Source organism: Anomaloglossus baeobatrachus, chromosome 2 (assembly GCF_048569485.1).
Source record: "Anomaloglossus baeobatrachus isolate aAnoBae1 chromosome 2, aAnoBae1.hap1, whole genome shotgun sequence".
NCBI classification, from domain to species: domain Eukaryota; kingdom Metazoa; phylum Chordata; class Amphibia; order Anura; family Aromobatidae; genus Anomaloglossus; species Anomaloglossus baeobatrachus.
The window spans coordinates 307,006,812-307,020,346 of record NC_134354.1 but is presented as its reverse complement, the minus strand read 5'-3'; the positions used below and the strand labels follow the sequence as shown (position 1 = coordinate 307,020,346).

The 13,535-nt window shown below is 40.0% G+C and overlaps 1 protein-coding gene across 2 annotated transcripts in view; it reads left to right on the top strand.

The window, feature by feature from the left end:
• The window catches only part of NUDT3 (nudix hydrolase 3), a 41,222-nt gene extending 34,376 nt beyond the window's left edge, over nt 1-6,846 (top strand). The window contains exons 3-5 of one of the 2 annotated variants that reach the window (XM_075335874.1): nt 1,524-1,568; nt 5,010-5,094; nt 6,024-6,846. In XM_075335874.1, coding sequence (XP_075191989.1) covers nt 1,524-1,568; nt 5,010-5,094; nt 6,024-6,184 — 291 coding nt within the window. In that variant the 3' untranslated portion in view covers nt 6,185-6,846. The remainder of the gene's footprint in view (nt 1-1,523; nt 1,569-5,009; nt 5,095-6,023) is intronic. The other variant, XM_075335875.1, reaches the window with a different exon arrangement.
• Nucleotides 6,847-13,535: the final 6,689 nt, after the last annotated feature.

Genomic DNA, 13,535 nt, shown 5'->3' with positions numbered 1-13,535 from the left:
ACTTACCAGCGATCCCGAAAACGATGCGACCTGATAGGGATCGCAGGTAAGTCGCTGGGAGGTCGCAGGTGAGATGTCACACAGTCAGATCTTACCAGCGATGCAGGAACAATACAGGTCGCAGTAGCGACCTGTATAACGATCTCAGCAGTCACTGACCCTGTCACACAGTGTCAAACACAGGGATGTGTCCTGCCCAGCAGGACATCGCCTTTGAAGAAAATGACCTGGACCATTCTGCAATGACTAGCGATCTCACAGCAGGAGCCTGATCGCTGGTAAGTGTCACACATAACGAGATCGCTAACTGGATCGCTACTGCATCACCAAAACGGTGACTCAGCTGCGATCTCGCTAGCGATCTCGTTATGTGTGACAGTACCTTATTAGTCATGTAATGAGATTAGAGTTAATGTAAACACTGCAGCCCTGTCAGGTGCTGCTATGATAATTACTGCTGCATAGACTGAATGCCCTAATCAGAGGCACAGGCAAAAAACAAAGCTTGTGATCTGTATACTGACGCCTTATCAGGAGCGCTGGTGAGAACAGAGAAGTACAAGCAGGCACATTACCTAATAGCTGCAAATGCCACCAGACACTGATACAGGAATGTGACGCTCCCCGACGCTGGCGTTTCAGCGCTTCCTTCTTCAAAGGGGGGGTGTACACTGTATACTGTAGTGCACATTTTTACAATTGCTAGCTTAGGGGGTGTTGGCTATAGTCTGTTAAGTGTGCTAAGGGCTATTCAGGTCTCTAAACTTGATGGCCTACTTTTAGGATAGTGTTCAAAGAAAATATTCTTTAGCAAAGCAGTATACCAATATCCAGGGGTTTCTACATCCATTCAGATGCTCTTCTGTGTGGGGCTACTCAGAAATGTCACCATCTAGAGACCTGCTCTTTGAAGCTATTTGCGTTTGCAAGACCTGGTGCTAATGTACCAAACTGGCAGACAGCTGAGAGCCACACATCATGGGCCCACGAGCCACATATGCCTCCCGAGCCCTGCTATAGACAGTATTAGGCTATGTGCACACTGAGCGTTTTTTTTGCGGCATTTTTGCGCGTTTTTCGGGTGCGTTTTTTGGCTCAATACTGCATGACTTTGTTTCCCCAGCAAAGTCTATGACTTTTCATTTTTGCTGTCCACACACATCTGTTTTTTATAGCTGCGTTGTTGAGCTAAAAAAAAAAAATAATGGACATGTCAATTCTTTCCTGCATTTTTCACCCATGCAATGCATTGGAAAAATGCAGCAAAACGCAGTGATCAAAAACGCACCGAAACGTGGTAAAAACGCATGCGTTTTTTCCAGTGTGTTTTTGCAGCGGGTGAAGTTTTTTTTGTTTTTTTGTGTGTTTTTTGCGGCCAAAAACGCACAAAAACACAGCGGCAAAAAAAATGCTGTATGCACACATATAGACTTGTACAATGTTCGATTATTCTTGTTACCTTTTATTGTTTATTTAGTAATGTAGTGATGACTTACAGTAAGACTCTTTTTTGCCCCCAATAGGCTGGTGTTAAAGGAACACTAGGTCGTCTTCTTGGAGTATTTGAGGTAAGCGCCATAAAAAACAAGCAGTTTGAATATCCAGTGCATTAATATTTCAGTGTTAGCATCTCTGCAGATGCTTCTTTGCACACTACTGTGTTTCCCTGAAAATAAGCCCTAGCAGGAATTTTCGGCCTTTTCTAAGTATGGCTTAAATATAAACCATACCACAAAAATAAGCCCTTCTTGCAGTTCAAAATTGAAGTGTCCATGCAGCTAAAAAAGTTAAAGAATACAGCAGGACACTTCATTAAAGAGAGAAGACAGCCCCAAAAGAGAGATGACAGACCCCGCAGTTGCACTCACCGGACACTGAACATCTACAGCTGACTCTGTATAGGCTTTTCCACAGTGATGTACTTCACTGGCAGCAGCATAACGTAGGGGCAGAGATCCCGATGCCAGCGGTGTGTCACTTACTGGGCCGCTTAGTGTATTTTTGATAATCTACTGCTGATTAATCAGTAATTTTATCATTAGAGGACTACTTGGCGTGCTTCAGGTTTAGTGATGAATGGACTCGAAGATAACCGGGACCAGCTGATCCTGGTGATCTGATTTCTAAAAATCCAGTTCCGGGCTGGATTCTGGTCCCCATATAAGTCTATGGGGATCAGAATCCGGCGAATAAAAATGGTGGTAGAAGGGATAGGGAGATGGGAGTAAGGACGCTGTACTTACCGAGACACGGCTGTACACGGCTTCCAGGTCGAACATTCACTTCCAGGGCCACGCATTAGGCTCATTTCATATGCTCTGCTTTCCCCGCCCACCGGCGCCTGTGATTGGTTGCAGTCAGACGTGCCCCCCCCCCCACACTGAGTGTCAACATGTCAGCTGACGCTTCCAATCACAGGCACTGTGTGCATCTAGCTTGGTATAGAAATAAATAAATAAAACAAATGGCGTAGGGTCCCCCCATATTATGATACCCAGCACAGATAAAGCATACAGCTACAGGCTGCAGCTCTCAGCCTTGCGCCTATCTTGGCTGTGTATCAAAATGGGTTGAACAGCATGTGGCTTTTTTTATTTTATTTATTATTATTACTATTTAAATAATTTTGAAAAAACGACGTGAGGTCCCCCCAACTTGGATACCCAGCCAGGATAAAGCCCGACAGCTGGGGGCTTGTTTTCTCAGGAGGCCCAGCCTAATAATACCAGCCTGCAGCCGCCCGGGATGTCGCATTTGTTAGATGTGACAAGCCCGGCTCTTTACCCGGCTCCTCCCGATTGCCCTAGTGCGGTGCCAATCGGAGTAATATAAGAGATTAATGTCAGTCCACAACTGCCACTAAGCTCTAGATTAGTAATGGCAGGCGTCTGAGGCCCCTATTAGTAATCTAAGTAAAGTAAATAAACACAAACAGCAAAAAAATCCTTTATTTGGAATAAAAGACAAAAAAACACCCTCTTTCACCACTTTATTACCCCAAAAACACCCCTGCATGTCCGACTTACTCCACACGAGGTCCCCCGACGATTCAGCTCTGCTACAGCTGAAATTACAGCGTGCAGCCAAAGAACTATGGCCGCATGCTGTAACTGCAGAGACTGAGCAGCGATCAGCAGTGACGTCACTCAGGCTATATGTGGACTCAGATGGAGGATATGATGTGGCCAGAAATCGCCTGAGTGACGTTACCGCTGATCGCGTGGCTCACTCTCTTCCAGATGCTTACAGTGGGCAGTCATGTTCTATGGCTGCGCGCTATGAGTTCACATGTAGCAGAGCCGGAATCGTCGTGGGACCTCATGTGGATTACGTTGGACCTGCAGGGGTGTTTTGGGGTTAATAAAGTGGTGAATGAGGGTGATTTTTTTTTTGTTTTATTTCAAATAAAGGATTTTTTTTGGTGTTTGTTTATTTACTTACAGATTAATGATGGGGGGTCTCATAGATGCCTGCCATTAGAATTCTAGGGCTTGGTGACAACTGTGGGCTGTTATCCCCTTGTATTAGCCCGATTGCAACAGCACGGGGGCAATCGGGAAGAGCCGGGTAAAGCGCTGGGCTTGTCGAATGTAATGGATGCGACAATCCTGGGCGGCTGAAGGCTGATATTTTTCAAATGGACCTGCCCTGCCTGAGAATACCAGCCCCCAGCTTATCTGGCTTTATCTTGGCTGGGTATCAAAATTGGCGGGGATCGCACGCCATTATTTTTTTAAATTACACTGGGGAACAATTTGAAAAAAAGTTTCTGTTGAGTTAGGCTTTTGAGCTGATTTATACTAAAATTGGCATGCTGATTCCAAAAATGTAGTCAGTTTTTTTCTATCACGTCAAGTTTTTCCTCCTCAACTTACCTGCCATAGAAGCACAATTGCACTGATTTCTGTAATAAGACTTATCTGAGTACAATTCGACTCATATAGAGCTACGTGGCAACTTGTAAGAGTAGTCACAACTGAGACAGTGCCTATTTCTTATATATTTCATTTTTTTGTTCATATTTGTACTATTTTTAAAAAAACAAACACTTTTTAGGTACAGTAGTTTACATATTTTTGAGAAGACAAAAATCCTATAGTTCAAAAACTTGACGTGATAGAGAAAAACTGAGATCATTTCTGGATTCAGCATCCAAAAATTAATTAAGAACAGTTGTCTGACCTAACTCCTAAAAAATTGCGTTCCCCAGTGTTATTTATTTAAATAATTAAAAAAAAAAGAAAAGCTACATGCGGTTCCTCTTATTTTTATATACAGCCAAGATAAACGCATGGCTGAGGGTTGTAGCCATGGGCTTTATCTGTGCTGGGTATCATAATATGGGGGGACCCTAGGCCAAATATTTTATTTTTATACCATGATATTGACCCGCAAACAGCGCCCGTGATTGGTTGTAGTCAGACGCTGCTACATAGGCTGGGGGCGCATCTGACTGCAACCAATCACAGAACCCTGGACGGCTGGTGGACGTTGAAAGCAGTGAATATGGATGAGCAGTAATTTGCGGCCCAGGAAGGGAAGAAGAGGCCACGGGAGCAGTTACAGCCGCGCCGGAGCCTAAGTAAGTATGAAGTGCTTGCTTTGTGTTTTTATTTTCTTTATTTTTCCTATATATTTTTTTAATTTCTTCAGTGCCGGATCTGGATTAAGACCCGGAATCCTGGTTCCGGCACCCAGATACTTTTGAAACCGCGCGGATCTGTACTTTTCCAGTCTGGTTCCGCCCATCACTATTCAGGATCACACTCGGCAGTCTAGGATCTTAGAACCTGGAAAATCACATATGGGCCTGGAATTGTCCTGCGATTGCTTCTGCATTTATTTGTGTTATGCTAACAACTTGGCTACACAATTACTGCTATTGCGATAATGTTTAATGTGAACAAACCTCTTACTGAAAGCAACAACTAACTTTCCGCAAAGTAAAAATAGTGTGTATGACTTGTATCTATTTTGTTTCCCCCCTCCCCACTTTCTCTTCTCTACAGAACTTTGAACGGAAACATAGAACATTTGTGTATGTGTTAACTGTAACGGAGACCCTTGAAGATTGGGAAGATTCAGTCAGTATTGGTAAATTCAGTTTGTTCATATTGTCTCTGTCATGATTGTGTGTTTAAGGATTAGATACTTAAAGTTTTCCAGTTTGACAGAAATGACAAACCATAGACAGAAGTCGCTGTGTAAAGAAAAGGTTGGGTATTTATCTTTAGAACTAACTACTAAGGTCACTACGACAAAATAGACCTAGTCCACCTCAATTGTCCAGGCTGGAAACATGACTGAAATACAAAGTGTTCCCATTAGTATATGTCAAAGGTAACCAGGTGAAATACTCCAATATAATACTTACAAAACTCCCAGCAGGGACGTAATTAAATGAGCGGGAATAAAGAGTCATATATTTCCCATTGCCAGCAAAGCTCACAATTGGGTTGGGTACAAATATCATGCAGTAATCATGCTGTAGCTGTGATTATATACAGCGAAACATGACTACATTGAAATGTTTTAGTAACCACATAAAAGCCATTTCCTACATGATTATTAACCTAAACAATAAATATATAGCAGCTTGTACCATCTACAGTAGCATAATAAAATGAGAAATGCTGTGGCAGATCGGCCCACTCAGCTGCTCCATGACGAATGCTTCTCATTCACTTCTTTAGTGGGTTTATTATAAGCTTCATAAATCGCCACAGAATAAAGTAAACACACAGCGTTCACAACAGTCCGTATAACTGCATATTAATTAATGTGAATGTAATCATGGAGACATGGATAGGAAAGAGAGTGAGTATAACGGTCATAAAACAAAATAAAACGCCATCTGGTGAGAAAGGGGCGCGCTCATGATGACTGCTGACTGTCCAGAGGGTGGCGCTACTTGACTGGTCTAGAACTAGTTCATGCAAAGAATGCTGGAAAAGTGATTAGTGATTAGTTGTCCGTTATGAAAGCTGTGATCTTATATGACAAGTCCAGTTGCTCCTTCCTAGGTCGAAAACGGCGCTGGTTCAGCATTGAAGAGGCGGTCCGTGCTTTGCAGGGTCACAAACCTGTGCAGGCATCCTACTTCCAAAGCCTGAGACAAAATTGTCATCCCAACAATGGAGCCATCCCTATGTCAAGCCAGAGTGCACTACCTGACATCAGATAACCTATTCATCCTCTGGACTCACTCCTTCTCCCCTCACTCCTCCAAACTGGGAGGCAGATCCCAGCAGAAAGAGCTTTGCTGAAAGTGCTAGACTCCATTGGGCTTCTACCATTGTGTTGTGTAGGGATGGATTGTGCATGCTGTGATTCCCCTATTCCCCTATCCTATTTCACATGGACATGGTCCGTTATTAGTGACCTCCCTCGCTCTCCTTTTTTTTTTCTTTTTCTTTTTTTTTTTTATTGTGCCATAAGTTTTTATATATTTATGTTTATTTTTTGTTCTTAATTTCACCTGTATAATTATATACATCTTACACTTTAACTGTCTATTTTAAGTTCTATTTTTCACAAATATTTCATTTTTATCTTGACAAGATTTTTATTTGGTACGGTAAACTGCTTTGGTTATGAGTATTTTTCAAAGGTGGTGGTAAGGATTACCGTACCCCTAGCTGGTCATTTTTTTACAAATATATTGAGAAACAGTATTATTTTAAATTTCAAAGCAAGTATAGCTTTAGAAATTGTCATATATAGAGGGTTAGAACAACCAACATACACGGAGTAGGAGTCAGTGCCATAATAAGTACATGGAGAAAGCCATATACAGATATAGTTTCAAATAGAGGAAAACAGACTGTACACAAGGCTTAGAAAGATTATGCAAATTTATTCAATTTAAAGCGTACAAAACAGTATAAAAGGTTAAAATAGGATTTGTAATGAGAGGACCAGCAGGTGGCGTGCTCACACCACAACTCAGTGATCAGTCTATAAGGATTGAAATGGCTGTACTAGAACACCATACTGAGATGCCTGCCAAACACTGCTCATATAATTATATGTAAATGGCTGCCATACGGCATGCTCTGAGGACCAATGGTCATACAAGAGAAAGACTAAGCAGTGTCAGAAGGCAAGACAATAGGTGCACGTAAATGGGTTGAAAAACCTAAGCACACTGGATGTAAAGTCATATACCTGAGTTGTGGGATGAGGTTCTCTCGGATCCTCATCCCACAACTCAGGTATATGACTTTACATCCAGTGTGCTGAGGTTTTTCAACCCATTTACGTGCACCTATTGTCTTGCCTTCTGACACTGCTTAGTCTTTCTCTTGTATGACCATTGGTCCTCAGAGCATGCCGTATGGCAGCCATTTACATATAATTATATGAGCAGTGTTTGGCAGGCATCTCAGTATGGTGTTCTAGTACAGCCATTTCAATCCTTATAGACTGATCACTGAGTTGTGGTGTGAGCACGCCACCTGCTGGTCCTCTCATTACAAATCCTATTTTAACCTTTTATACTGTTTTGTACGCTTTAAATTGAATAAATTTGCATAATCTTTCTAAGCCTTGTGTACAGTCTCTTTTCCTCTATTAGAAATTGTCATATGTACATTGAGTTTGCTAAATATTTAAAAATGTACAAAAATGACCCTCATGGTTTTGTCATGTCCTCATTGGAGACAATATATCTAAGATTTCCAAGTTTGTATTTGCTAGGAATCCTCAAGTTCCTTGTAGTGCATTCCAGCAACTAAAAATAGCTTTATTGAGAATATAAATAGAATTAAAAGGAGAGGTCACTGAAAACAAATCCAGAGACATTTGTCCACAAGCCAATTACATTTATGTAAAGAATACATATGCAAAGTTATGCTGTATAGAGTATATGAATACAAAAATTAAAAATACAGTGGAGCCTTGGTTTAAGAGTAACTTGGTGAGAGAGCATTTTGCAAGACAAGCAAAACTTTTTAAAAATTTGTAACTTGGTTTAAGAGCAATGCTTTGCAATAAGAGCAAGTACTCATCGTGCACACTTCCGGTTCTGTCCTTTCTCCGCGCTCTGGAGGTAACTTTCTGTACATATGTACTGTACACTGTATACAATATACCATTGTACAGTACAGTATATACTATATAGCATTTCTAGCAATTTACATTTGTGGATACAGTATTGCACTCTCTTTCGGCTAACCAGTACAGCACATTGCTTATACTGTTCCTCCCGCACACTAACAATTCTATTGTAAGCTAAAGTGTAGTTTAATTTGTTTTATGTTTTGTACTGTACAATATTTTGTATTAGTGTACTGCAATAATGTTATATGAATACAGGACATTATTTTGTATTACTCTAATAAGTTTGTATAAATACTGTAAAATATTTTTGGATTGTGGAACGAATTGTCTGTGTTTCAATTATTTCCTATGGGAAAATTCGCTTTGATAAAAGAGTAACTTGGTTTAAGAGCACACTCCCGGAACCAATTATGTTCGTAATCCAAGGCTCCACTGTACATTATTTGGGTCCAAATTTAAAAAATGCACAAGAGTGAACAAAATAATTCAAATTGAAATAATATGTAATACCAATAAGATCCACTAAATGGCATTAGTGTGCTGAAAAAGACCTAAATAGGATCCTGAGTGTAAAAAAGTGAAAGGGGATCATTGTTGGAAAGTTTAGACCGGAAATGCACAAAATTGCAATGAATGAGATGCAAAAAAGGATGGAAAAAGGAAATGTCAACTACAACATAGAGTTAAAATATTGCACCAAATTAATGTATTGTTAGCGATCAAATATACTGCATAATGATACTAGCAGTTCAAATGAATTAAATCTATAAGTGAGCAAATGTAAAAAACATATAGTTTGTAGATGCATCAGAAAAATATGCATGAAATGAAAAACAAGTTGGACCAAGTGGAAAAGTGGGACAAACAACCTTGGGTGTGATAGCACCCAACACATGTTTCACTCATTGCTTTTCATTCCATGCATATTTTCTGGATGCATCTACAAACTATGGAGTTTTTTTTAAATTAGCATCTTTAAACAATATCTGATCTCTAAAAATACAATTCTTTGGTGTGCAATAGTTCAACACTATGTTGTGGTTGACACATTTCCTTTTTGCATCCTTTTTTGCAATTCATTTGTTGCAATTTTGTGCATTTCCTTTCTAAAAAAATTTTAACAGTGATTCCCTGTCATTTTTTCCACTCAAGATCTTATTTAGGTCTTTTTCAGCACACTATTGCCATCTAGTGGATCTTATCGGTATTACAGATTATCTAGACTTGAATTGTCATTTTGTTCCCTGTTGTGCATTTTTTTCAATACAGACCCAAATAATATATTTTTGTATTCATGTACTCAATACAGCAGAACTTTGCATATGTGTTATTCACATGTATGTAATTGGCTTGTGGACAAACGTCTCTTTGGATATGTTTTGATGGACGCCTGCTTTTAATTCTTTTACTTTTTATTCTCCATAAAGTTGTGATTTACACATACATTTGCCTTTATCATTTGCTTAATACTCCTCTTCATCTAGGTTTTCATTACTTTGAGTAGAGCCGCCCCATATAATTACATGGCCACTGTAGGTTTTCTAAAAATGAATAGCATACAAATAGTCCTTGTATAGAAAATAATTTTACATGCTTGACAAGGTACTAGATATATTACACAGGGACCCTTAATTGTAGGTGGGCATTTTTTTTTTCATAAATGTACTTTTTTTCCTTTTTTTGTTGAATATCTCCCTCCCTTTTGTTTATTCACCAAGCAACCCTGCCACTTGTTGTACTGTGATTCTTACTGATTTAGCTACTGACCTGTTTTGTGTTTTTTTTCTAAAAAATGACAGGAATTTATAAGCTGTGATGTACAAATTGAAAGTTGTTTTTTTTTTTTTTTTTTTACCTGGTGACAAATCTACTGAATTTGTGAAAAGGTCTTATAGTCACCATCTCATACCCCTCGTGAAAAAAGAAATATAACCCACTACCTCTTGGATTGTATGCTCACAGTTAAGAGATTTAGTGTTGACTTTATAGGGGGGTTGTGCTTTTATTAGATAACTCCTTTTCACAAGTCAAAATGTTTTTCAAACTGCAAGAGATTGAAGACTAATGGTTTATCTTGTTGTTTAGTCTGCAGATTAAAAAATGTATGCATACTGAATGACGCAGACTTACACGTGTCTCACTATTTGGTTGTGTTCCCAATGGATCAAATTCTCTTCCAATTTTTATTTTCATAGTTGCGGAAAAAATGTAGTTAAATATTTCTATAAAATCCTAATACCAACAATATATAAAGGTAGTATGCAACAAAAGTATATGTTATACTGATCAAAAATGTCTTATTTTAATATTATAGGGAGCTTGACTGGTCCTCCCATGCTCACCAAAATGCAAAAATGTGGTTTTTCCTATATTTATACCCTGCCTAACAAACCCTTTGCACAGTACCGATTATGGTGTATGGTAAAAAATAATGTTAGAAATCCATTTCTAATATGCAGATCAGTTTCCGAATAGTAGAGGAGGCGTTGGTTTCCTCATACTGGCCGTCCCAGTAATCGTGTTACCCAACCTTGTCAGTGTGGCCTCACTGTGCACTGTCATGAACTAATGAAAGTCGTGTGCATACTTGAGAGCTGGCAGCGGTGCCTACAGGAGAACGATAATATGATTAGTGGGATGACTTATCTGTGGAGACCAATGCCCACTTGACTAGTCAAACTAATTAGCATATTGAAAACTGATTCTTAACATTCTTTGTTGCCATACACAATAGCCACTTCTACTGTACAAAGGGCTTGCTAGTCAGGGTGTTGCTATAATATAAACACATGCTGGTGTTTTGGTGAGCATGGGGGACTAGTCAGGCTTCCTATAAGTATAAAAACGCTGCTCAAAACAAGTTTAACTGTTATTGTCTCCTAAAAAGGTTTGATTGTATACAAATGGCTGTACAATTGTAAAAAAAAAATTACAGTAAGGAGAACTATACAAAAGGGTCCCAAAGATCAAAACTTCTATGAAAAAGAACTCTTTAATATTTACCGTTTTATTATGAATTTAAAATCTTCACTAAGGGTCTGCAAAACGCAATCATTTACTGCTTGTGCGCAAACTAGGTATGTATACTCCCATTACATCTCAAATGCCAATCCTTAACTGATATCGTTCCAAAAAGGGGGCCACAATAGCAATGTAATGAGGGATAAAAAGATGCCAGAAATTTTGATAACCCAGATATAAGACAAAGGGAATACCTTTTGTGGCCCTATCAATCACTACTTCCCAGGAGTCAAATGTCCCTGCCAGACTGCAGCGGTTTGTAACCTAAAGTGCCCACACTTCAAGTCATCTGACACTATCCTTTCCCTAATAAGTCCTATTGGAGTGCATACATGACAATAATCAATAATGAAAAAGGGTATCCAGAAGTAATGTAAAGACTGGCAGTGAATAGCAATGTCCCATCAGCCTAGCATTAGGAACACTGCATAAGCATTAACATTATCAGGTAGTCCTTCTAACTCTTTATATCCATCTGATACTTTGATTAACAGATCCATGAATAATATTTAATTACTCGTTTGTGCAGCAGTAATTAACTATAGTATTTTGGTATCCTTAATAAACATTTTTTTTTAAATCCATTATAAAAGGTCTTTTTCATAGATAATTAGTTACCATTGTACAACTGTGTCATAGGTTACCTACAGTAGCTGGTAACCTAAGTAAGATAACTTCGGGTTAAAGAATGACAGGATTTTTTATTTCTTTTTTTTTTATAAAAAAAAGAAAGAAAAGTACTTTGCATATTTAGGATAGACCTGTTAGGAGTCTTCACTTTCATTCCTAGGATCTTGTATTCCCTACTGCAGCAGCGCAGATACCAGGCTGTCTGCCTACAGTTTCTGCAGAAACAAATCAAACTATATGTACAATTATGTCCTGGCTGTTTTTCTTATTGCTACACTTTACAGTGGGGTTAGAAAATATAGAAAGTGGGCCTAGTTCCTTGCCTTGCCACGTTTTTCCTTTTTTTCAGTGGTTTAGTGTTTGTGACGTAGTAGAATTGGAATGAGATACCCCGTAGAGGTTACCCAAAATGTTTATTTTGTATAAGAGCTATGTACTCCATTGTGTTATAAATCAGATTGTAAAGAAGCAAATGATTAGAGCAGCATTAAGGGGTGCTTCACACACAGCGAGCTCGCTGCCGAGATCGCTGCTGAGTCACGCTTTTTGTGACGCAGCAGTGACCTCATTAGCGATCTCGCTGTGTGTGACACTGAGCAGCGATCTGGCCCCTGCTGCGAGATCGCTGCTCGTTACACACAGCCCTGGTTCGTTTTCTTCAAAGCCGCTCTCCCGCTGTGACACACAGATCGCTGTGTGTGACAGCGAGAGAGCGACAAATGAAGCGAGCAGGGAGCAGGAGCCGGCGTCTGACAGCTGAGGTAAGCTGTATCCAAGATAAACATCGGGTAACCAAGGTGGTTACCCGATATTTACCTTAGTTACGAGCCTCTGCAGCTCTCACGCTGCCTGTGCTGCCGGCTCCGGCTCTCTGCACATGTAGCTGCTGTACACATCGGGTTAATTAACCCGATGTGTATAGCAGCTAGGAGAGCAAGGAGCCAGCGCTAAGCAGTGTGCGCGGCTCCCTGCTCTCTGAACATGTAGCTGCATTACACATCGGGTTAATTAACCCGATGTGTACTGTAGCTATGGTAGGAGAGCAAGGAGCCAGCGCTCAGTGTGCGCGGCTCCCTGCTCCCTGCACACACAGCTGTGCGCTGGTAACTAACGTAAACATCGGGTAACCATACCCGATGTTTACCTTAGTTACCAGTGTCCGCAGCTTCCAGGCGCCGGCTCCGTGCAAGCGCAGCGTCGCTTGCACGTCGCTGCTGGCTGGGGGCTGTTCACTGGTCGCTGGTGAGATCTGCCTGTTTGACAGCTCACCAGCGACCATGTAGCGATGCAGCAGCGATCCTGACCAGGTCAGATCGCTGGTCGGATCGCTGCTGCATCGCTAAGTGTGAAGGTACCCTAACTCTCATTCATGTCTGATTTTTAAGCACATAGATTAGGGTCTAGCCCTAACAGTACAATGCCCATATTTACGATTGTTATTATTTCATGTACTTGAAACGTAGATGATATATTATCTACACTCCAGCAAGTTCCATAAACTCACTAATGTCTCTTAATTTTTGAATATTTGATACATTTATCATGTCATATTACACTGCTTTATTAAATGGTTAAGGTGTGTTCTTTCACTGAATCCAATAAACCAACAAGCACTTTACAGATTGGAATTCAACACTTGCCATATGAACTGAAAGCAAATGCATGATTAATCATACTTTTACAACTTACAGCTTTCATCAATATGTGCATTTGTATGTTAAGCCAAAAAATATGTTGTCTTAACAGTATGAAATCCCAAATATTGACTTCATCTGTAACTGGGAAAGTCACCCAAAGCAAAAAGCTAATGTTAATCTACATGG